Source organism: Cololabis saira, chromosome 15 (genome assembly GCF_033807715.1).
Source record: "Cololabis saira isolate AMF1-May2022 chromosome 15, fColSai1.1, whole genome shotgun sequence".
In the NCBI taxonomy this organism is placed as follows: Eukaryota; Metazoa; Chordata; class Actinopteri; order Beloniformes; family Belonidae; genus Cololabis; species Cololabis saira.
Genome location: NC_084601.1, coordinates 6,778,317 through 6,802,836, shown reverse-complemented (window position 1 = coordinate 6,802,836; position 24,520 = coordinate 6,778,317). Strand labels below are relative to the sequence as shown.

The 24,520-nt window shown below is 36.8% G+C and overlaps 2 protein-coding genes across 3 annotated transcripts; both read left to right on the top strand.

The window, feature by feature from the left end:
• The first annotated feature begins 281 nt into the window (after window positions 1-281).
• Window positions 282-2,151, top strand: LOC133461109 (extracellular matrix protein 1-like). Its single transcript, XM_061741888.1, has 3 exons — window positions 282-419; window positions 614-870; window positions 1,676-2,151. Exons 1-3 carry the CDS (start codon window positions 353-355, stop codon window positions 1,877-1,879), a joined length of 528 nt encoding a protein of 175 aa, XP_061597872.1. The 5' UTR covers window positions 282-352; the 3' UTR covers window positions 1,880-2,151.
• A 3,253-nt stretch (window positions 2,152-5,404) lies between these two features.
• Window positions 5,405-24,483, top strand: LOC133461407 (phosphatidylinositol 4-phosphate 5-kinase type-1 alpha-like). 2 transcript variants are annotated; one of them, XM_061742308.1, is made up of 16 exons: window positions 5,405-5,517; window positions 5,876-6,019; window positions 12,019-12,053; window positions 12,276-12,362; window positions 13,340-13,470; window positions 13,852-13,969; window positions 14,273-14,425; window positions 15,710-16,009; window positions 17,061-17,287; window positions 17,419-17,502; window positions 19,123-19,171; window positions 19,268-19,352; window positions 19,548-19,703; window positions 19,860-19,998; window positions 21,915-21,999; window positions 22,083-24,483. In XM_061742308.1, the coding sequence occupies exons 2-16, from the start codon at window positions 5,974-5,976 to the stop codon at window positions 22,086-22,088; spliced, it is 1,701 nt and encodes a 566-aa protein (XP_061598292.1). In that variant the 5' UTR covers window positions 5,405-5,517; window positions 5,876-5,973; the 3' UTR covers window positions 22,089-24,483. The 2 variants fall into 2 exon arrangements, with proteins under 2 accessions (XP_061598292.1, XP_061598291.1); XM_061742307.1 differs by having other exon boundaries at window positions 19,857-19,998.
• The last annotated feature ends 37 nt before the right edge of the window (window positions 24,484-24,520 follow it).

Here is a 24,520-nt window from a genome sequence, read left to right as displayed (position 1 = left end):
CATGCAATGTCTGACTTCTCACTCAAAATACACGGAATGCAGTATTATGGTATGCCAGCAGTTTTCAACTGGTTTGACATGACAAATATCACACACACACACACACACACACACACACACACACACACACACACACACACACACACACACACACACACACACACACACACACACACACACACACACACACCAGAACATTCTTTTCACCCCACCACTCCCACTCCACCTCACAAACGTTTCACTCCCACACGTGCTCCCTATCACTCATATAAATTGGTCAAGGATGCACCAACAGCACCAGTTGGAGGGGAAGTGACTTTTCCAGAAGTTCCTGCAACATCATCATACAGCCATGACTTCAGCAGGACGTCTTGTGGGGTTTTGGATAATTGCAGTAATGACTGTTGCACATCTGGGAGGTAGGTGAACCTCTTATCAAGTAATAATCATGTATAATCATAATAATTCATTTTATTTATGGGCGCCTTTCTTGACACTCAAGGTCAACATACAAAGTTCAAAGAGCAATCACTCCTTGATCATGTACACTTAATGTAATCCTTAAACAGCAATGCTTTTAACCTCTATGTTGCTTCATGTTTGATGTTCGCAGAAACCAAAAAATATTCTTACAATGAGCCAAACGTCCCGTTCCCACCTGCCCGTCCCACCATGAGGAACCTCGCTAACATTTGCCACCAAGGTCAGGGCCGTCCGAGGTATCCGGACAGTTTCTTCCCGAACTCTGGTGCCAGTCACTACCGCCGCCGTGGAGATGCAATCAACCGTCTGGAGTCGTGGTACAGTTTGTGCTGCAGTGGGCAAGTGGCACAGCAAGTGGGGCAGATTCTCTGCTGCGCCCAGCAAGCTGTGAGTCTGTCTTATATAACACTATTAGAATCCTTCTATTTGTTTTTTACAATAGTCTTGCTGTTTTGTCACAGAGATTTACATATATGTTAATGCATTCTAGATTTGCAGGACTGTCTCACAAAATTTGAATATTGTGATAAAGTTCTTTATTTTCTGTAATGCAATTAAAAAAACAGTTTAAGATTAAGATTCTCAGAATATTCTATTTTTTTTAGATAGGATATTTGAGTTTTCTTAAGCTGTAAGCCATGATCAGCAATATTAAAATATTTAAAGGCTTGCAATATTTCAGTTGATTTGTAATGAATCCAGAATGTATGACATTTTTGTTTTTTTTTAATTGCATTACAGAAAATCACAATATTCTAATTTTCTGAGACAGTCCTGTATATGTTTTAACAAATGTACAAAAAAAATAAGATTTCACGTAAGAGCTGTGGGACAAAAATGTTGTCACAAGCTGTTTCTATTTACTAATTCCCATATACACATCTGAATTAAAATTGTACAAATTGTATAATGCAAATGATATGATTAATGTAAAATATTATATAAATGTATCTTTTAAGAAGTCACATGTAATCAAACACGTAAAATGAAAGAATAAAACCCTGTTGCATATATTTTCAATATCATTAAGTGCATTTTACAGAGAATGGCAAACACTATACAAAGACACTGCTTTAAATGAAAAAAACAAAGCCTAATTATAGTGTGTGAGGATTTGTCCTCACGTTTGATAGACATAGAAATAAAACTGTGACATTAAGTATGTATTTATTTTACTCTCTCTCTCTCACAGTGGAAACACGCCTTGTCCCGTTTCTGTGCTGAAGAATTCTCCACCATGACTTTGGCGTATGAGTGTTGTGAGGACAAAGGAGAAGCGAGGTGGCGTTGCTTCGACAGCAGGCTGCCCAACCCAAACTACAGCGCAACACCCGGCAGCATTGCTCCTGAGATGCCTGCTGAGCCAGGGTTCACCTTCAGACAAGATACTTGCTAAAGATGACACAAAAAAAGCAACATTCATATATACACAGTACTCGAGTTGTAAAAAAAAAAAATCAGGGGGGATGGTGGATTTTATCATATGGGGACAGATCATTTGTGCTGATTACAAATAATATAATATATTACAAATAATAGCAGTGACCAAAACACCTGCAGAAATACTGCAGGAATGACATAGCAGCAGTTAAATGCAGCCTTCTGTAAGCTTTAAATATCCACTGGGCTTACATCAAATACATCAAAACACAACAATAAAAAACACTTTTCTGAACTTATCAATATGACTCTGTCCTTCACAGGATAAGTAAAATGGATCACTGCAAAAACTCAAAATCTTAACAAGAATATTTGTCTTATTTCTAGTTAAAATGTCTCATTTTAGTAAAAAAAATCTCATTACACTTAAAACAAGACTCATCACTGGAAAAAACAAAATCTTTCACCTGTTTCAAGTAGATTTTCACTTGAAATAAGTAGAAAAATCTGCCAGTGGAACAAGATTTTTTTGCTTGTAATAAGAAGATAAATCCCACTGGCAGATTTTCCTACTTATTTCAAGTGAAAATTTACTTGAAACAGGTGAAAATTGTCAAATAAGTTATTTTTCTGGTGATGACTCTAAATGTTGAAATAGCAGTAAAACCACATTCATTGATGAAATGGCCTAAGGGTTGGAAAGGGGGGATGGCAGTTTTACAGGTGGGGGTGATTTTGACCGTTTTTATTTCAGGGGGGGATGCCATCCCCCTCATCCCCCCTCAACTCCAGTACTGCATATATACCGTGCATACATAAACTTTCATCGGTCAAAAATAGCAAAGAGTAAACACTTATTATCCACATCTTGCCTCTGTCCCAGTTTGTCAGAATGGAACAGGAAATACTGGTCTGGTCCATGCTGTGTAAGGACAAGAGTCTCGCCCAGTTACTTTGTCAGCTCCGTATGTTAACCTTTTTTTTGTCACAATTGCAAAAACAACACATTGTCAAGATGTAACTCAAATGCTCACTGTTACACCTCTCATAATATGTGCCCTGCATAAATATTTATGTGTAGGATTCTCTATAAAACCCATATGCATGCATATTGTCTCTGAAGAAGCTACCAAGGAAGTTGTAGTTGAGGTTGAGTGATGGTTGGCTGGATTAGTTGGGTATGAAAGTACATGTAACTAAGAACATCTGTGTGTTTTTCTTCGCATTAATATACATAAACAACAAATAAACACCTTTCAAACATTTTGTCTGAGTTATGCTGTCTGTAAGAGCACCAGAACAGTCAAGACTACTTTCATTTCCTGTTTTAGTACTTAGCTTTCAAAATAAATGAATAAGTAAAAATCAAGACGTTATCTTTACAAGAAGTACTTTTTAGCAGGGTTTTATGTATATACACATTGATCAAATCCAATTACAATCATTAATCAAAATTCTAAAGTTTTATATATCAGGACTGAAATAAAAACATCTGGTTTATACTGGCTCTTGAAAATAGGTGAATACGACCTCAGATGACATGTTATACTGTCTCTTTTAAACAAAAGCAGTGTTCTGGACACTAAATGCTGATCATCAGCATATAGTAGCAGCTTTTTAAGAAAATAATTTAGCATTTTTCTCATGTGTAGCATTCAGTGTGTTGACACAACATAAAAAATGAAGGACTTAAACAATGAACTGAGAGAATCATTTCTTGTTACCTCTCAATGCAGGAAGAGTTAAAGACAATTTCCTAACCATTTGAATCCATCATTTTATAGTGAGAAAGAGTTTTTTAGTAGACAAACAGATGCTAGTCTTTATCTGGAGTGGGTATAGCTGAGGATTCTTCCCAAGATCACCCAAAACCCAAACATTAAAAAAGTCAGGAAAAAAACAACCAAAAACCTGCATCTCAAACTCTAAAGAGGTCGTCTACTCACAGTCTTATTGGCCACTCAACAAAACATGAATGATTAAAGCAGTAACTAAGAAGATCAAAATAAATATATAAAAATCATTAGAAAATCAGCAATGTGTTTATTACGGCCATATCTCTCTGGTGAAAGTTTACTGAACTTACAGCTGAAGAATTAAGGTTTTGTAGTAGGTGATCTTCAATTCTGTATTGTTGCGCTGCAAAAATCATCATACTACACCTGAGTTGACCATAACAACTGTTCTAACCTATATTATTTTAGTAGGTGCATAGCCCTCCAGCCCTGCTGGTGCAGCATTAGCTCTTGTGCCAACAATGGTACAAGATTCTCAACTTGGGTTTTCATCCCACAACAGATCAGATTTTATGAGCTAGTTTGAAGCCCTTCTAACATCGACTTTGCAGCATCTGCAGATTTTCAAAGTTCTTCCAAGAAAAACAATAAATAAATAAATAAATAAAATTCTTGCATCCAGGAAGAATAGATTTCTTTCATGATGTGAGAATACTTTACTTGCTAGAGTACACTCTGTTTTATTTACATAGGACACAGCATACCATCTTTTTTGTCTTTTTGAGGGAAGCAAGTTTGAGACATAATGTTTTTGATTATTGCTTTCCAAAATATATACTACGTTGCAAAAGATTTAGCCCCCATACTTTTTTTTTTAGAGCTGTTCTTGGTTCTGAGGGAGGTCACACTGAATCCTGACTTTAGCCGTTTTGTTTTGAAGACTGTGGGGTCTTACATGTTCTCACTTTATTTTCTGTTTATAGCAACAAGTTACAGTAAAATTACAAAAGTATATTAACTACAACTACAACTACATTTATAAGTTGCACCCAGATACTGCCTCCCATTTATTCTGGACCTCATAATTCATGGTGAATGGTTTTGTCAATACACATACAGTATATATACAGTGTCTTCCCCCAAGCTGTTGCTCTGATCAACTCTCACAATTAATAGAGTCTCAGAGAAACCAATCACCGTGCAATAACAATAATAGCAGCAATTATAATAACTATCACATGCACCTTCCGGCAATAATCATGTCTGCCTCATTCTGCTGCACCTTTCACTTTAAAAAAAATTGTATAAATGTTATTTTATTTAGAGCCGTCATTTTTCTACCTCATACTGCTGCACCTTCAGTTCTTTAATTGTATATATGTCAATAAGTGCCACATTTGTTTATTTTTCTGTTTGCTATTTTTAAATCTGGGTACAGCGAGCGATATAACCAGAGTCAAATTCCTTGTTGGACAATGTTCAAACCTGGCCAATTAAGATGATTCTGATTCTGATTCTGATAAATAAATGTTACTATTATATTATATTATTGTTATAATATATTATATTATATTATTGTTATAATATATTATGTTATATTATATTATATTATTGTTATATTATATTATATTATTAATATATTATATTATATTATATTATTGTTTTATTATATTATATTATATTATATTATATTATATAATTATCATATTATATTATATTATATTATATTATATTATATTATATTATATATTATAGTGTTTTATTTTGAAGTCCCTCGTACCGGAAGTGCTGTGTTAGCCGGACTCTCCCTGAACTTCCGCATAGCTTCCTTGTTTACTTGTTTTGGGGATTCATTGCTATTGAAAAGGATTTTTCTCTTTCTCTGGAAATTCCCGGAAATCCACCACAAACTCTTCGAGTGAGTTGCCGCTTTGTCTGTGTTATTTTCGTCAGGTTTTATAGCCAAACATTCGGTAAACGTAAATGTTAAACAACTAACTTTTTCGCTTCACTGATTTAGTGTCGAAACATAAAAAGCTCTTCAGTTGTTATAATATCGACCAATTACTACCAATTACTACCAATTACCACCTATAGTCACATCAAGATATGCTGTTATCATCCACGGTCATTGTCCATGAATGACAGCCTGTTCTTTAGTGAATTATTAAAGTTTTTCTCACCGCCAGAGGCATCAACGTGGCCGCTGGTGGTTTATTCTGGTAGGAACACTTTTAAAATGTCTGTCGATAATAAAACAAAGTTTCTTTACACAGATCCCCACTTGCCTGACTTGTGGACAGCTCCAGACTTGTTTTTAAAGGCTTATTCAGGACCCCAGTTTCATTAAAGCCCAGCTTAGTTCCTGTCTTGAATGGCCACAGCTGCAGAGGAGAGTCAACTACAGGACAATGTTTCCAGTAAGTACCGGGACATTATACACATTAAACTTTACACTCTGAGTTGTCACATTGATAAACCTAAAGATTTTTTAACCAGCTCAAGCTTATTGGATACAGTTGTATTTAAATGCAAACAATGTCTTGGCCCAACACACAAGTCTGTTATGGAACATTAGCAGCTGGGTAGAGGAGCCAAAAATTGTACTCAAGTAAAAGTACTGTTACTTCAGAATAATATGACTCAAGTAGAAGTAAAAAGTAGTTATCCAAATAATTACTTGAGTAAAAGTAAAAAAGTACTTGGTGAAAAAACTACTCAAGTACTGAGTAACTGTTGAGTAACGTCTGATTTATTTTTTTAACACAACCATTCAAATAGACAAAAGTACAAAATAATCATCTTCAGGCAAATTAAATCAATAAAATAAATTAAAATTAATAAAAAATAGCTTAAATTAAAATAATATTAAAGTAAATTCAAGTACTTTAATACATAATAAAATAAATAAAATAATAACAGAATAAAAAAATAAATTAAGCACAAGTAGCACAAAATTTCAAGCCTTTGTACTTTTCTTTTTAACCAGGCTCCGCAGGCAGAACTAGAGGACTCTCTCAGAAAATTTGAATATTGTGATAAAGTTGCATCATTTTCTGTAATGCAATTTAAAAAAAAAAAAAAAAAAAAAAAAAAAAAAAAAAAAAAAAAAAAAAAAATGTCATACATTCTGGATTCATTGCAAATCAACTGAAATATAGCAAGCCTTTTATTATTTTAATATTAAGAGAGTAAGATTCCCAGAATATTCGAATTTTTTGAGATAGGATATTTTAGTTTTCTTAAGCTGTAAGCCATGATCAGCAATATTAAAATAATAAAAGGCTTGCAATATTTCAGTTGATTTGTAATGAATCCAGAATGTATGACATTTTTGTTTTTGTAATTGCATTACAGAAAATCACAATATTCTAATTTTCTGAGACAGTCCTATAGAACAAGACAAAACATGCAAAAACAAACATTTTTCCCAAAGAATCACTCAGTGATGTCATGAAATTGACGCGTACGCGGATAAAAGGGATAAAAGAAAAGTAACGAGCTCAACGTAGCCTAATGTAGCGGAGTAATAGCACAGTTTCTTCTTCACAAATCTTCTCAAGTAAAAGTAAGTAAAGTATAGTGATTCAAAACTTACTCAAGTAAATGTACCGGAGTAAATATAACTCGTTACTACCAGCCCCCGGGTCTGGCACTCAGAAGGCGCGCCGATTTTTTCCAGTGTCCAGCCGCGGTACTGCAACCAAAAATCCCATGTGGCCCAAAAAGCTTTTTTCCCATAGACCGCAATAGTAAAAGAGAAGCCTCTAAAACTGTTCACAGGACACCTCTAGCTGTAATCACCGGCAATTACTAATCTTTGTATTTTATATTTTTAAGTCATGGACTTTATATCCGTCAAAGATGTTTTATAACGGCCAGAAAAGTCAAAGAAAAGTCTCTTTCTGGGCGTGACACGGCTGACGTCACAGCCGTGTCCGTGCATTCCACGGATGTTTATATTAATATATATTATGTAATTATATTATATTAATACATTAATAATATATGTAATACTATACATGTAATAATATACATTAATTAATATATTATATTAATACATATTATATTAATAGTCGAGTCATTGCCCCGGGGCATGATGGGAGGCCCCAGAGCATCATGGGAGGTGACTCAACTGCGCATGCTCTATGGGCCGCATAACGCGGAAGTAAACCCGGAAGTCAGGAACTTTTTCGGCTTATGCGCTGGCTGAGCAGAATGCATTGAAATGAATGGGCGGCCATTTTTGACGTCCCATCCAGTTTTATAATAGATCCATGGTTACTACCCACCTCTGAACATTAGTTGGATAGCTTTCGCTCTTTTTTTTTTTTTTCTTCAATTTTTTTCAATATTTTTTTACTTAATTTTGTTCATTTGCTGACTAGGGATGGGTTAAAAATATCGATATATCGATATTTTATCGATATGCATGTGTAGGAACGATTATCGATACATAAATCCAAGTATCGATTTAAAAAATTTTTTTTTTTTTTTTTTTTTTTTAAATCCCGATTTTTTCCCCCATTTTAATCACCCAGTGCTCCTACCTAAGTCAGTCCTGGGCATTGCTCCATCTACCAACCCCGGGAGGCCCTGCAATGAGCTCAAGTCTCCTCCTTACTTGAGGAGTGAGCAGGCTGCTTCTTTTCACCAGGCAGGGTGGGGTTTCTCTGGCCGGACGTGGCGCGTGGAAGGATCATGTTATTCCCTTATTGTAACTAGAATATCGATATCGAATCGTATCGTATCGTATCGGAAATCGTATCGTCTGGGACCTAGTGTATCGGAATCGTATCGTATCGGGAGGTCAGTGATGATACCCAGCTCTATTGCTGACTGAGGTTTTTAGTTTTGTGACATGCCATATTTTTTATATTATAGAGTCATGGTTTTCATTACATTGGTATCTGGATTACATGACAGCCAAAAAGGAGAATAACCAGATTGATCCATATATTAGGATAACCACATAGGTTGTATTTGAAATGATGCAGTTTTGAGTACCAGAACCCTCTTCAGATATTATGTATTTAAGAGCAAAAGTCTTCACACAGTAACAGTCTGAAGAAAACAGCAAATGCAAACTAATACTAATAAAATATGTTTTTGGTGTGTAAATCCATCAGTTTTTTGTCTTATTCATATGATTAAAAACTGAAACATGTAATCCAGACCTAAAATACATAGATTAATAAACTGCTCATGCTCAAAAAGCAATTTTGTATTACGCCTTGACGCTCCATTAAAAAAAGAGAAAAAGTACTGCGCAATGGGTGCCCTATTTGCTATATAACTTGGTAACCTAAACATAGTAGAAACATGTGCATGGAACAAATGATGGCTTAAGTGTTGCATACAGTAATTGAGCTTTAGATTTTCTTTTTAATGATCTAGCTTTACTTGTACTAGCTTCATGCATAGTTGGAGTAATGCATGATTTATTCATTTAATTGCATCACTTTCAGAAAACCCCTTCTAAAAGATAATATTATAATAGTAGGCACATGTTCAAAGGCATTTCTTTCCCCTCTGTTTCCCAATTAAAATTTAACCAATCTGGGCATTAGTTGTTATGATGCCATTTAAGTCATTGCAGAACCTCTGATTATGCAAGACCAAGATTCAACAACACCAGGACCAACAAAAAGGATGAAAATCCAAGTCAATCAGCCACCTGACTCCTGTGTAGCTTTTGGCCGCTGTTTCTTATGTCCTTTTATTACCTGAATATCCTTTTAAAATAAGAAACTGTAAAATGGAGAGAAAAATATGCTCCTCTCATGCAACTATTTTCAAGGAACTTTTCATGATCACATCATCTTGAAAAATAATTTTCTGTCAATTTGGCAAGTTCTTTTTTGATATTAATCATGCCCTTTTTCATTTGAAAAAAATAAATAAAACAAAAATCACATTCATCATCATTTAAACACACTTCAATATGAGGCATTGGGAAGTATTTCAAATGTTTATATGTGAGGGTGAATCCTACAGGATTTTGAGGGCGATTTATTTGAAGGAAAAAAAGGGGGAGAAAAAAAACTCCATCAAATTTAACCTTTTATACATACCTTTTAAAAATTACAAAAGAGCATTTCCCCTTTTTAGTTCCAAGCTCAGGTGTGATGTGCACGTCTACATCCACAGCAGACGCTGTACTTCCAACACTGGAGATAGTCACTGATAGATAAACAATGTCATGACATAATTTCCAAACTACTGCAAGCTAAGGTTTTTGGACTTTTTTTCTTGCCATTAATAATGTCTAAATATAATGTGCTTAGGCTGAAAACACTCAAACCATTATAATTTCTTGTTTTTAGTGAACACTGTAATTAGATAGATTATTCACAGTTCTTGTGGAAAAGATAAGTGAGCCCTTGGAGTTAATCGCTCTTGTCGTCTTGCTCTTGCTCTTGATCAGACCTGCAGCACATTTAGGAGGAATTGAAATGAAAAACTTCTCTTGATAGATCAGCTTGAGCTCAGACACATTAGTTGGACGCCTAGCCTGACTTGCTCTATTGAAGTCATTTAACGGCATCTCAAAGAGTCTTGATCTGGGCTTTGACTTTGCCACTCCAAATTATTATTTTTTTTTTTCTGAAGCCAACCTGTGGTAGATTTGAATCAAGGCTTCAGGTCTGCTGCATCACCCAGCGTCTACTGAGCTTCAGCTGGTTGTCATCTACACTGACATTATCCTGTAGGATAATTTGGTTAAATTTGAATTAAGTAGTGTTGGGAATTGTCATGAGGATCTTTGGCAAACTTACTGTCATGCTTTTTTGGAAAGCACAGTGGCTTCTTTCATCATGATCTGTCATTAGCAAACTACTTTTATCAATTACTTACTGTATTTAGCTGTAACTCATTAGTTTTTCTAAATTATTTGTTAACCTCCATTGAGAAATGTCATATTTAGCCTTTCAGGTCATCTTGGCTGGCCATGCGTTTATAGGAAGAGTAGCCAGGTTACAAAACTGGCTCTCTTTATTAAAAACATATCTCGCTTTACTGATCAAGTTTTAGAGATTAGTGATGCAGATGAAATATCAGCTGATGCTTCTTTTGAACAGCAAACATAACATTTTTGAGTATCCTTTATCAAATAAAGTAGCCCTGAACCACACTTTCAAACTTATTTCATTAACTGGAGTCTAAGTTTGGAAACTGAATCCAGTTAGCGTTCCTTGAAATCATTACTCTGTGAGATCACTTACTCTTTCCACAGCACTGTGAATGCTTAATGGGTGTATTCAATAAAGACACACAAAATTATAATTGTCCACATGTCATCATATTATGCACATTCTGTTTGTATAATATTGCTTCTTAGAGGAAAATCAGAAGGCTATTTATTGGATATTATTGTAGAAAACCACTTCATTTCAAGGGGGTTTCTTTATTTTTTCTTTCCGTTGTATGTTTTTCACCATCATTTTGAAGTAAGTGGGCCTAAAACAGCTATAACTCTAAGTTGATCAGGTCCATTTTGTCTTTTTATTGTACAATATTTGTAGTTTTCTTCTCATCAGACAATTTGAGGTCAAAATTGTCTCAATGGTCTGATGAAAACTACAAAAAATAAAAAAAATGTAGCTGTCACTCTGCTTAACTAAGCTCAGCACACCACACAGCAAAGACTTTAAAGGATAATCCAGCAGCTCAGTTTTGCTCTCTCTAAACTGACCACTCATCAATGTGGAATTTAAGAAGATTCCTCACATGAACTTCCTGGCAATAGTTTGTGAATGTTAATATTTCCCTGAACACCTCTTCCTTTACATGAGTGAGTGCGAGATAGAATTCCACTATAAAATATAGTGTACAGTTAAAATCCATGACTATAATCAACATCTTTAAATTATGTTTAATGTTCAATCTTTTTTGTTTTTCCCAGTGACTTTCATTACATCTACATCCCTTTTAGTTTTTTTTCCTTTTTTTCACTAGGGCTGGGCGATATTGCCTAAAAATAAAATCTCTGATTAAATTTCGTTCGTGTGTGGCATCGATTTACGATTTTAATCACATTAATAAACCCCGTCTTGTCCACGGTATCATTGTAGCATCACAATAAGTCACTTTTGTACAGTGTTCCTTGTTCCTTATCAGCCCTGTATGACGTGACTTTAATAAGGTACTTATCTAATTCCCTCCTGCTGCACAAAGACCTGCAGAGTCAGTTCTGGAGGGCACTGTCTTCTCTCACAGGTAACAACCAAGGTGTGTCTGCATGCTTGTGCCAGAGCTCAGCCGCACACCGCTGCCAGTTGTACAAATGATGAAAACTGTTGTTGTTTGACATCAATGCATCCATTCTGGGAAATTGGTTTGCTTGTTAACCTCATGTACTTTACAATGCGTGTTATTCTTCGCTAACTTCTATGTTTCCTCTCCTTTATTGCTCCAGATCTGACCGTGACGCGAAAAAATGTTACCACAGAGGTGAGAAATAACGGATTTATTGGGAGGAAATGTGTAATGTAGTTCTGCACATCACTTAGGAAACGGCCAGTGCTGAGAGCTCTGAAACGGAAGTGAATTTACCAATATTTTGCTGACATGTCATCTCGTCCTTCCCGTTTGAAGGATGAGAATGTTGCATACTGTTGTAAATGTACTGCTTGTTTTTCTTTAGTAACTTCTGTTTTTGTGTTTTATTGGCAGGGTCCGAGCATCGGCATGACTCAGGCCATGAAAAAGACGATCGGCCATCGTGGAATTGATCCCACGGGAGAGACAACATACAAAAAGGTCTATTTGCAGACTGAGACTCATTTTAACCCACAGAGGCTATAACAATTAATTATTTTGATTTGTGCTAATCTGGAAATGTTTTTTTCATTGACTCATTTATTTAGTCTATACAATTATGAAACATTTACATCATGATTGTAAGACTTCTTGAATGTTTCTCACGCAAGTGTGTGGGTAGTACCTGTTAGTTGTTTTATCCAGTTGATAAAGTCAGTAAAATCTTTGAGGTCTACACCCATTACATTCAAGTGGAAAGCACATTTTTCCTAGAAATATTACAGAATGTTTGTTATAATCATTCAATTTATTAATAAAAAAAAAAGAACAATCAGGGAAAGGGCTTTATTTTTTTTTTTCATAGACTAAAATGTCAGGATTTCGAGGATCAAAGTAGAACATTTGCTTTTTTCTTCTCACAAAGAGGCACATTGATGCCCCTCATCATGCCACATACCTAACTTATTTCCTTGCATCAAGTTTGCAACGGACAACCTAACCTGATTTAGCAGTAAGAAAACGTGATAGTCCAAATTTTAATTCAGACTCCTCATGTTGGCAAAGTACTAGACTGCTGCAAGAATTGGGGCTAATACTCTTGCGTTTCTTCCTTAGTGACTGTGTGTGTGTTTGTACATGCGCGCATTTGTGCGTGTATTCCCTGTTTAGCCACACTGACTGTGGTGTGATGAAGTTGGTGCAACCACACAAAGTTTAGCAATACTTCCTTGATTTGTGACTGAAATGTCAGAGAATCTCAGCTTTTTTATTGCAAATATACAACTTCAGAATCTCAGATTTTCTCAGACCATGTTTGTAAATTTACAGTGTGTATTTGTTCCTGTTATATTTTTCTCCCCCAAATCATGCCTACATAAGAATATTTTCAAGTCGCATTCAGCAATGATTACCAGCTGCAAGCATTTTTAATTGTATTTTCCATCTGATTAAAGTAAGTTTTCTTCTTTTTTTACCAGACCACATCATCTGCTCTAAAAGGTGCTATCCAGTTGGGCATCACGCACACTGTGGGCAGCTTAACCCAGAAACCTGAGAGAGATGTGCTGCTGCAGGACTTTGAAGTGGTGGAAAGCATCTTTTTTCCCTGGTAAGTTGTGAGTCTGGTCTTTTTCTGGCTCAGTGCGGGACATGATACCTAACTCTGACTTTTACACTTGCTAAAGACTTGTTTTGTTGTGTGTTTTGTCTGGCAGCCCCACCTTTTTTTTCTTTTTTTTTTTTCTTCTTCCTGTTCTGATGTTTGTTGTTTGTTTTCATGTTGTGGATTGTTCCTTATGTAAAATTTAAAAACTATAAATAAAATATTTAAAAAAAAAGTTGTGACTGTATAATTATGAAAATATATTTGCTTTATTTAATGCTCGTTGATAGCTTGTCTGTACAACTACAGCCCTATTTAGCTGTGCCGCCCTTGGTTGGTATGTAATATGAATCATAGATTTCTCTTTTTTTCTTTTTCCTTTGACAGTGAGGGCAGTAACTTGACACCAGCTCACCATTATGGAGATTTTAGGTTCAAAACATACGCGCCTGTTGCCTTTCGCTACTTCAGAGAGATGTTTGGCATCCGGCCCGATGACTACATGGTATATGTTTTTTTGTTCTTTCAACTTGCATCTTATTTTTTTCAGAAAATGTGTTAAAACAAGCCTTAAAAGAAAAGGAAAGGGGTGTGAATTGTGACAGGAATGAAGTAGTTGAGTAACCGGAAAGACTGAAACCGGCGAAGTATAAATAACGGAGTGTTGACACTGGGAAGGTGCAGCTTTTGAAATAGCAAGCTACTAATATTACTGTGTTTGGTTGTTTATGTTTTTAACCCCATAAGCCAGTACTTTACAGTTTCTTCTCATCCCTTTTTTAACCATCTTTCTCTGAATTATTTACAGTATTCTTTGTGCAACGATACACTAATTGAGCTGTCAAACTCTGGAGCCAGTGGATCTCTTTTCTACGTCTCTAGCGATGATGAATACATCATTAAAACAGTGCAGCACAAAGAGGCAGAGTTTCTACAGAAACTTCTGCCGGGATACTTTATGGTAAGATCATAGTGTCATGTCAGACACAAACCACAAACCACACCCAAACCATCACATACTGTTTCCTGTTTCATTGGTCTATTCCATGTAGTGGACCAGGAGAGTGTGTGCACAATTAAACACACTCATTTACCACACAATACATTTAACAGATGATCAGCATCTTCTTTGGGTGTGTGGCCACACAGTTTATTTATAGGATGTTGTAACAGTGCTTTATTTGAATACACTGTCAGCACTTTAAAAAAAAGAAAGTCATATCTAGTCAACGGATTATTTACTTCACAGCTGACAAAGAAAATAGACTAGACCAGGGGTCGGCAACCCGTGGCTCTAGAGCCGTATGCGGCTCTTTAGCGCCGCCCTAGTGGCTCCTGGAGCTTTTTCAAAAATGTTTGACCTTTTATTTCCTTTTTTTTTCTTTTCTTTTTTTTTTTTTCTTTTTTTCTTTTCTTTTTTTTTCTTCCTTTTTTCCTTCTTTTTTTCCTTTTCTCTTTTTTTTCCTTTTTTCTTTATTTTGCTTTTTTTTCTCTTTTTTTTCTTCCTTTTTCCTTTCTTTTTTAATCTCGACATTCCTACTTTTGTCTCGAAATTTTGACTTTTTTCTCGACATTTCGACTTTTTTCTCGAAATTTTGACTTTTTTCTCTGCATTTCCGCTTTTTCTCAACCTTTCAACTTTTTTTCACTAAATTTCGACTATTTCCTCTACATTTCAACTTTTTTCTCGACATTTTGACTTTTTTCTCAAGATTGTACTTCAGCATTAATCTTGACATTTCAACTTTTTTCTCGACATTTCAACTTTTTTGTCAACATTTCGACTTTTTTCTCGACATTTCGACTTTTCTCGAAATTTCGACTTTTTCTCAACATTTCAACCTTTTTTCACGAAATTTTGACTATTTCCTCAACATTTCGACTTTTTTCTCAAGATTGTACTTCAACATTAATCTTGACATTTCAACTTTTTTCCCGAAATTTCGACTTTTTTCTCGATATGAAAAAAATGATAATGAAAAAAAAGTCTTCCCCCGCTTGTCTTCATTCTAAGGCTTATACAAGACTTTTAATTTTTTGCGGCTCCAGACATTTTTGTTTTTTGTGTTTTTGGTCCAATATGGCTCTTTCAACATTTTGGGTTGCCAACTCCTGGACTAGACTAATGGAAAACACAATGATAGAGGTCAATGACACTGATATGTACCCCTCTCTCTCTCTCATATTCATCTATATATATATATATATATATATATATCTCCATCCATCCAATGTTCTTCCTCAGAACCTGAACCAGAACAAGCGGACCCTATTACCAAAGTTTTACGGGCTATATTGTGTCCAAGCAGCTGGTAAAAACATCCGCATCGCAGTCATGAACAATCTTCTACCGAATACAGTACGAATGCACCTCAAGTACGATCTGAAGGGCTCGACTTACAAGCGACGAGCCTCGGCCAAAGAGAGAGATAAAGCCAAGCCCACATACAAGGACTTGGATTTCATGCAGGACATGCCGGAGGGATTGATATTGGAGGTGGACAAATACAGTGGTGTTTGTAAGACCATCCAAAGAGACTGTTTGGTAAGCACTACAGAAAAACCTTTTAAAATATGAAGCTTTAGTTGTTTTTTTTTTTTCAAAGCAAGGGCGTAGGTTTGCATAGCGACGGTAGGGACATAACATTACCAACTTTTCAGGAGGCTCAAATTGTCCCCGCCAACTTTTAAGCAACCTTATTTGCGTTATATAATGAGTTCAGATATATAGGTAATTTAGATTGTCTTTCCAAATGTTGTAAGGATAGAATTGACCCTACCATTATTAAGTGGATTATTTTCATTATGTTCAGACTTATATTTACTCCTTTTTACTTGCCGGTCCATTTTTTTTTCCTCAAACGCACGTTTGATTGGCTGATGACTTGGTCTTAAAGCAGCCCAAAGGAGCTTTCATTTTTTGTTGAGTTTGGCTGTGCTTGTGGACAAAAGCAGTAGTGTTTAACCTGAAGGAAGGTTCCATTTTTATTTATTTTTGTTTTTTCAGTTATATTTAATTTATTTATTTAGACAGACAATGTTGAGTGGTCTTAAGACAAATGTTTATTTTTTGCATTCTGAATAGTTAAGAGATTATTAATAAGTACACTTAATACATTTATTGTGTATGTTACCGGTAATATAATTTAAGTTATGTTCAAATATTGCAATTTAGATTACTAATAAAATCCTGGAATATTCTGGAAGTTTTCAAAATGTTTCTTAAGTATTTTTTGAAAACAAAGGTTTGAATGGAACCGTGTATCAGGTGAACCAATACACATGAAAGTTAGTATAAGTCAATACAGATTTATTTTGCATTGATCATTTAGCCTATCAATTAATTAGTTTCATATTCGTGACAAATGTAGCCCTGACCCCCGTTCACCCAATCTGTTTGGTCTTATTAATGTCCCGTCCCCAGCAAAAAGTGAACATGGAGGTTATGCTGTTATATCGTCCCTACCAATGTTGAGACCAAACCTATGCCCTTGTTTCAAAGTTTCTGCAGTTAAAGTATAAGATTATTTCTAATTAATCCTTGGTCTTACATTATTTGTGGGTTGCTTTTCTTTTTAAATTGTATTTCTTTTCAGCTCCTGCAGAGTTTCAAAATCATGGACTACAGCCTTCTAGTGGGGATTCATAATGTGGACCAGGCCTGTCAGGAGCAGGCCAGTGAACGCAGTGCAGGTACGGCCGAGGCGTCGGCGGGGGCCGCAGACCAAAGGAGACCACAGGGACAAAAGTCCTTGTACAGCACGGCTATTGAGGCCATCCAGGGAGATGCTGGAGGCCTGGGGTCACTGGAATCAGAGGACAAGTGAGTTTCCATGTACTTGGAGCCAGGGAGAGGTCAAAGTGTGTGGCAACTTCCTCGTATAAGTCAGTAACTCCATTTAAATGCTTATCGAGTCAAACAGAAAATGCACTGAAAGCATTTTTATTTATCAGGACGGGAGGAATCCCTGCACGAAACTCAAGAGGCGAGAGGCTGCTGGTCTACATTGGGATTATTGACATTCTGCAATCGTATAGGTAATGTACATTTTGCCCTTGTTTAGTCACTGACATAGCAGAGATTTCAGATGAACAGATACTTTTATTAAGCAGCAGCTTCAGTGATCGTTTTGTCCACACTGAAGGCATTCAGGCCATTTGTGGTTCAGAGCAGTCGAAGCTCAAAGCTGGGCTTTAGAAGTAGATAACTATATTATGAGTATGAGCTCCTGTCTTCTATTAAAGCAGCACAACGTAACTTTCAGCTTTTCTGAGTTTGGCGGCATCTTTTGGACAAAAGCGGTATTGTTTTACCAGAAAGAACACTACGTTTCCCATGAGCACCAGCGCGTACTGCCGGAAAACTCCTGTCCCATCGCTGCATTTGTTTTGATGAGAGAAGACGGGACGCTTTTCTGTTTCACCAAGTGAACAGACGGAACGCAAAAAAAAAGATGTTAAACTGCTGGAAAGGAACTGGAATTTACTGGGGTTCCTTAAACAAGGAAGCCAGGGAGCGGTATATGGAGAAAATAATGATTATTAATTATAATAATAATTAATCCCTACTGAAGAGCCATGTGTTTCAATAAATTTGTATAATAGTACAACATACAGTACATGTTTTGTATCCCTCTTACTTCTCTTTTCTTTTTTTTTGACTGCTATATTATGCTGAAGAGGCTCCGAGGTGTGAGCAATATTTTTGTTTTCCTCGTGAGATTATTTTTTTCCTCTGCAGCTACAAATAAGAGTTAATATTTTTTCCTCAACAAACTAGTTTTATCTGAAGATTGGGGTTAATTACACCGCAGAGAGCTGGCCAGCAACTGCGTTTAACTGGAGAAGTGTGGAATAAAACCCATGTTTTGATCCGACCCGGTCTGTGTGAGTGTTTGTGGTTTAAGGCTGATTTATAGTTCTGCGTTAAATCGACGCAGAGCCTACGGCGTAGGGTACGCGGCGACACGCACCGTACGTTGCACGTCGCCACGTACCCTACGCCGTAGGTCTGCGTCGATTTAACGCAGAACCATAAATCATGCTTTACTGTGTGTTTGGTCGTTACAGCCGCGATCCAAAGCGAGCCGACGACTCTTTCACTCTTTTACTTTGTTATATCAGATACTTGGTCTCCGTGGTTCTGCCTCCGAGCAGGAAAGCAGTGAAAAGTTAAACCATTAGGATCTTTTCCCCACGTCTGTTGAGTGTGGAACTGCTGCAGCCACAATGCAGCTTCTGCGGAGCTGCGCTCCACGCCCCGCCCATTTTCGTCTCGACTGCGAATCGGGAAGGAGGGGGAAGTGACGTATGCCGTAAAGCAGTCAAAGTCGTAACGATTTGTAGTCTTTTAGTGTGGCAGGGTTCCTACCATGCTCCTCAAAGTTACATAGTGCCAGTGAAGGTGATACAGACCCCTCAGACCATGACAGAGGTGTCATTAAACCTGTTGGAAGTTGATGTACCATCACAATGACTCTGGAAATATGATATTAAGGTGGAAAAGTTACGTAGTGTCGCTTTAAGCACACAAAGGATGATAAAACGGGGTTCACTTGAGGTTAATGGGGAAAAAAGCTGCAGTGATCACTTTTCTGCTTCTGCTGTGAGTTTTGTGTAAATCTGCATGATGATGACGGTTTTGAGTTCTTTTTTCAGATTAGTGAAGAGGCTTGAACATTCCTGGAAAGCGTTGGTTCATGATGGGGTATGGTAGTTTTATTTGTTTGCTCGCTCTTAACTGTAATTTTTTTTTTTAATGGTTTAAAAGAACTGTTTTTCTTTTGGTTTTGTTTTTACTCAGGACACAGTATCGGTACACAGACCAAGTTTCTATGCAGAAAGATTCCAGAAGTTTATGTGCAACACAGTCTTCAGAAAGATGCCGCGTAAGTTAATATTGTAAATATCAATCCAAGCATATAAATAAATGGCAGTTAGTCAAGTCAAGTTTCTTTTATTGCAAAGAATTTTATTAACAAACTCCACCAGCCTAGCCGTGTGGCAATAAAAGGAACTTGACTTGAAATGTCAGTTATTTGGCTTGAATGCTTAATTTTCACTTGTGTGTCTTGTGTATACAGTCAAAACCTCCCCATCTAAGAAGCGGCGTGCCAATGGTCCTGTGAAAAAAGGTGCAGGCCCGTCTCTCTCGACCCAAACCAGCATCAGCAACCAGCATCCTTCATCCCAACACCAAGTCAGCGCCGACACCAGAGAGGACACTGAGGGGGAGAATGGTAAGAGATGGAAAAAAGAGGAATGCAAAAGATTCAAGCAGACTTTGGGAGAAAACAAGTTCCGCTTACTGATAAGTCCAAACATGAGCCAAGCATGTCATCAGACCATGTTCTTTGCAACACAGCATTTCAAGTTTATCCTCCTCTCCCAAGCAGCCATGCAGTCAGGCCGTCCTGACCTCCTCCCACAGACCTCACCAGCCAGTGATGCTGTTGATGCTTCTCTGGAATTCTCTGGATTTGGGAGAGAGAACAACACATCCAGCAAAGACCAAGAGAACAGCGCCTCCATGAGGTAGGAGGGGAATAGTCACTGCTACTGTAGGAATAGCTTATGAGTGCTGGTTTCAGGACAATACTGAGTGATTTCTTATAATGTACATAATGTGAAACGACTTAATAAGTTAGAATTGCCTTGTTTGTTAAGAGCCCATATGTACTTAAAAATGCAGGAAAAAAATACACCCTCTTTCAGTTCTGTGTGAATCAGGACACAACAAAATTAATCTTTTCCATAACGTAGCAGCCAAGTGCTCCTGATCAAAACCCAGAGTTTGACAGGAGCCTTTTTTCTGTGGATCCAGTAACCTCATATGAAAATGCCTTTGCTAGCCTATCAACGCAGGAGATAAACCTCCAAATGATTGGGCGTTATTCCATGTTATTTTATCACTCGCACATATGTATGTGTGTATGTATATGTGTGTGTGTATTTATATGCATATATATGGGTTGGACCTTCAGAACTACTTTAATCCTTCAATGCATAGATTCAACAAGGTACTGTAAAACATTCCTCAGAGAGTTTGGTCCATATTGACATGATAGCATCACAGTTGCTGCAGATTTGTCGGCTGCACATCCATGATGTGAATCTCCCGTTCCACCACATCCCAAAGGTGGTGTATTAGATTGAGATCTGGTGACTGGAGGCCATTTGAGTAGAGAACTCATTGTCATATTCAAGAAACCAGTCTGAGATGAGTGACTCTTTATGACATGGTGCGTTATCCTGCTGGACAGAACCATCAGAAGATGGTCCACTGTGGTCATAAAGGGATGGACATGGTCGGCATCAATACTCAGGTAGACTGTGGTGTTGACACGATGCTCAGTTGGTGCTAATGGGCCCAAAGTGTGCCAGAAAAATACCCTCCACACCATGACACCACCACCAGCCTGAACCGTTCATACAAGGCAGGATGGATTTCATGTTGTTGACGCCAAATTCTGACCCAACCATCTGAATGTTGCAACAGAAATGAAGACTCATCAGACCAGGCAACTTTTTTCCAATCTTCTGTTGTCTAATTTGGTGAGCCTGTGTGAATTGTAGCATCAGTTTCCTGTTTTTTGCTGTTCTCTGCTGCTGTAGCCCATCCGCCTAAAGGTTTGACGTGTTGTGTGTTCAGAGATGCTCTTCTGCAGACCTCAGTTGTAAAGAGTGGTTGTTCGAGTTACTGTTGCCTTTCTATCAGCTCAAACCAGTCTGGCCATTCTCCTCTGACCTCTGGCATCAACAAGGCATTTGCAGCCACAGAACTGCCACTCACTGGTTATTTCCTCTGTTTCGCACCATTCTCTGTAAACCCTAGAGATGGTTGTGCGTGAAAATCCCAGTAGATCAGCAGTTTCTGAAATACTCAGAGCAGTCCGTCTGGCACCAACAACCATGCCACGTTCAAAGTTCCTTAAATCACCTTTCTTCCCCATTCTGATGCTCAGTTTGAACTGCAGCAGATCGTCTGTACCATGTCTTAATGCCTAAATATATTGAGTTGCTGCCATGTGATTGGCTGATTAGACATTTGCCTTGTAGTTGGACAGGTGTACTTCATAAAGTGGCAGGTGACTGTATATGCGTGTGTATATTTTATGTGCTGATATGTAAATCCTTAGAAATTAACAATGGTTGAGTTTTTCCCCAACTCAACTTTATGTGACAGTAACAGAAGCAATCTTTGTCCTTGGATCTCCCTTATTTGGACATAAAGTACTCTCACTTTGTGTTTGTTTTTGTCTTTTATAAACAAGACAAAAATGTGTCTTAATCAGAAGCTTGTGAAGAAGACATCTATGCCACCTGGAGGCAAATGTCAAGGGAATTCATGAAAATCTAAACAAGTTATTTTAAAGAAAAGTATGTATCAGACTTATTGTTTCATACCAGTTAAAGGTTAGGTTCCCTCTCTGCTCTTTGTTTATTTTCAGAGCTCAGCTGCCTCATGAAGAAAGTATTGGTACCAAGGACACAATCTCACTTGGTGACTTAACTCCAAATGTCACCAAATGTGCTGTAAGTAGGTTCCAGTTTCTTCTGTGACATGTTGTATGTACTTGGATGTGGTAGTTTTGTAACCAAGTAATTATGGTTTGCAGGTGTAAATGTGGAAGAGTGAAGTGGATTCAAAGGAACCAAAACAAACTTGGAGCATTTTCTCAACAAGAATGAAATGTTACAGCTCCTTTGGTGTGATTTTGGGGTTCCAGACTAAATAAAGTCTAATAATGTATCATATAGACTAGGTGCGATTTTAAATGTTTTTCTTTTTTCTTTTTTTTTTTTTGTTCCTTTTTTTTTGCACTTTGATTTCCAGATTTCCTCATAGCATGGAAGTGGGTGGTTGTTCTGACACTAGTAATTGTGGGTACATTAATGCGGTGGGTAGTGAACACTATCATCTTATAAGAGTGCCTGTATTTACAACCGAATACTGTTCATGTTCCAGGTGAACTAAAACCAGGACATTGCCTTATTTCTGAGCAGGAATTCCTCATTCTGGCCTGGTTATTTTAAATTAATTATCATTTTTTGGAATCAATTATTTTGTGTTTACCTCATTACTTTAGCACATTCTTTTCTCCAAAGGTCTCTGTTCCACCAGAAGACTGCATATGAAAGACAGGTGTGGCCATGGTGACTTGATCGGTTGAAGTCTGAAAATTGTGAATACAGAATTTGCAGCATGAAAATGAACTTGAGGCTAAACTAGATGGCTGCTTTTATCTCTCATATGTAGTCTATGGATCCTCCAGTCAGAGGCTTGAGCCTTAAGTATTGTTTCTGCTCTATGATCGATTGCTTTAACACAAAACTATGTTGTTTATTTCGGGAACACATTTTTAAATGAAAGGGGTTAATTTGTAAGGAATCACTGTATTCATATGGCATATTCCAAATGTACATTATGCTGGAAAAACCTTTTTTTTTTCCAAACCAAGTGTTATAACTGGCATACTTCTTTACATACTGTGACTCCTAACCACCACATCTTTTGTTTGGGTGATAGGATCATTTAAAAACTTTTATTATTATTGTAATTTTAAATACTTTTACATTCAATACAAATGACTGATTGCTTTGGATAAATATCACAGTAAATGGTGACTGGGGCCTGTCTCATGAGGTGAAATTATTCTGAGTTTGTTCAGAACATTAAGGCTGAATTTTGTACTTTCGGTCTCACAAGCTTGGGTTCAAACTGTTGTTTCTATAATAAAAAATGCTGCAGTTCGACCCCTAAAAGAAAGATATTGGAGTTGAGATTTCTTTCCAAACATATGGCAAGTGACAGAAAGAATGTTATGACATTATGGTACAATCATTTACTTCGAATATGAAGAAAAACACAGAAGGGTGTTTGTTAGCAGTATCACTCAAAGTATGAACGGATATGCATGAAAATATTTATCCTGTTTTAACAGAGGTACATCATGGCCCAGGATAGAAGTGACCTTAGAAGTTAGCGTTGGAAGATTAAGTGGAAATAGATCAACAAATGAACTTTTGTTTTCCATGATGATATTGGGTGCTTTGCTTGTCATGACTGCTTCTCTGATATGCACAAGTAACTGAAGATAATGCTAATTCAACAGTTCAGCAATAAATCCTGTCGCTGCAGTTCGTGTCTGATTTTGGGTTTATTATATTAGAGATTGTAAACAATTCTTTTCACCCTACAGAAAATCCATGGAGTAGATTTTGTACAAAAGAAAAAAGTAGAAAGACTTTTTGGGACATTAATATCTGTTCTCTGACTTAAAAATGAGTCAAGTAGAAATGACACAAAAGCAAATGTTCTTGAATTTGTTTGATGTTGTGCAAACTACAAAATCCATGGCAACCACATATGAAAAGGTTACACTGAAGTTTGGTTTGCCCTTATTTAATATGTAAGGGTTGATAGGTTTATAGATTTATTATATTATTATAAGCAATATAAATGCAGAGCATCAACTGTCAATAATATGGTAATAAGCACTTTCTCTCTTTATATTTATTCCTTTATTTAATCTTATGTATTTCCCACATGGCTCTTTCAACTCCAGATGTTTATTGCTTTAATAGAGAGATGAGCTTTTTAATCATTCCAGGACCAGGTTGTTACTGGTGTTAAGTATTGTGAGGCTGATGACTTAAAATTACATTCATGAGACAGGCCCCAGCTTTTGTATATTCATAATTTTTCAGGGGAACGTTTGTGTGAAAGTGAACAAGACCAAACAATGTGCCTGCTTTCTGCAAGTAAAAACCAATGACGGTGATTCAACACCAGTCGGTTTCAACGGTCAATCTGGCTGTGCAGTTTTTAACTCGATGTAATGGTCGGGTCACATTAACTTAAATAAGTGTCCCAGAGGTCTTGTGGTATTGGATATTTTCAGTTGTTCAGCAATTAACATTTTTTTTATTTAAAAAGATGACTGGACCATGCAAGAACATTCTCAGTTTACACAATTGTATATGCCTAAATTAATAAAATGTGCAAAATTGACAAAACTGCTTTCCATGATGCATTATTTTGGCATTTTTATCT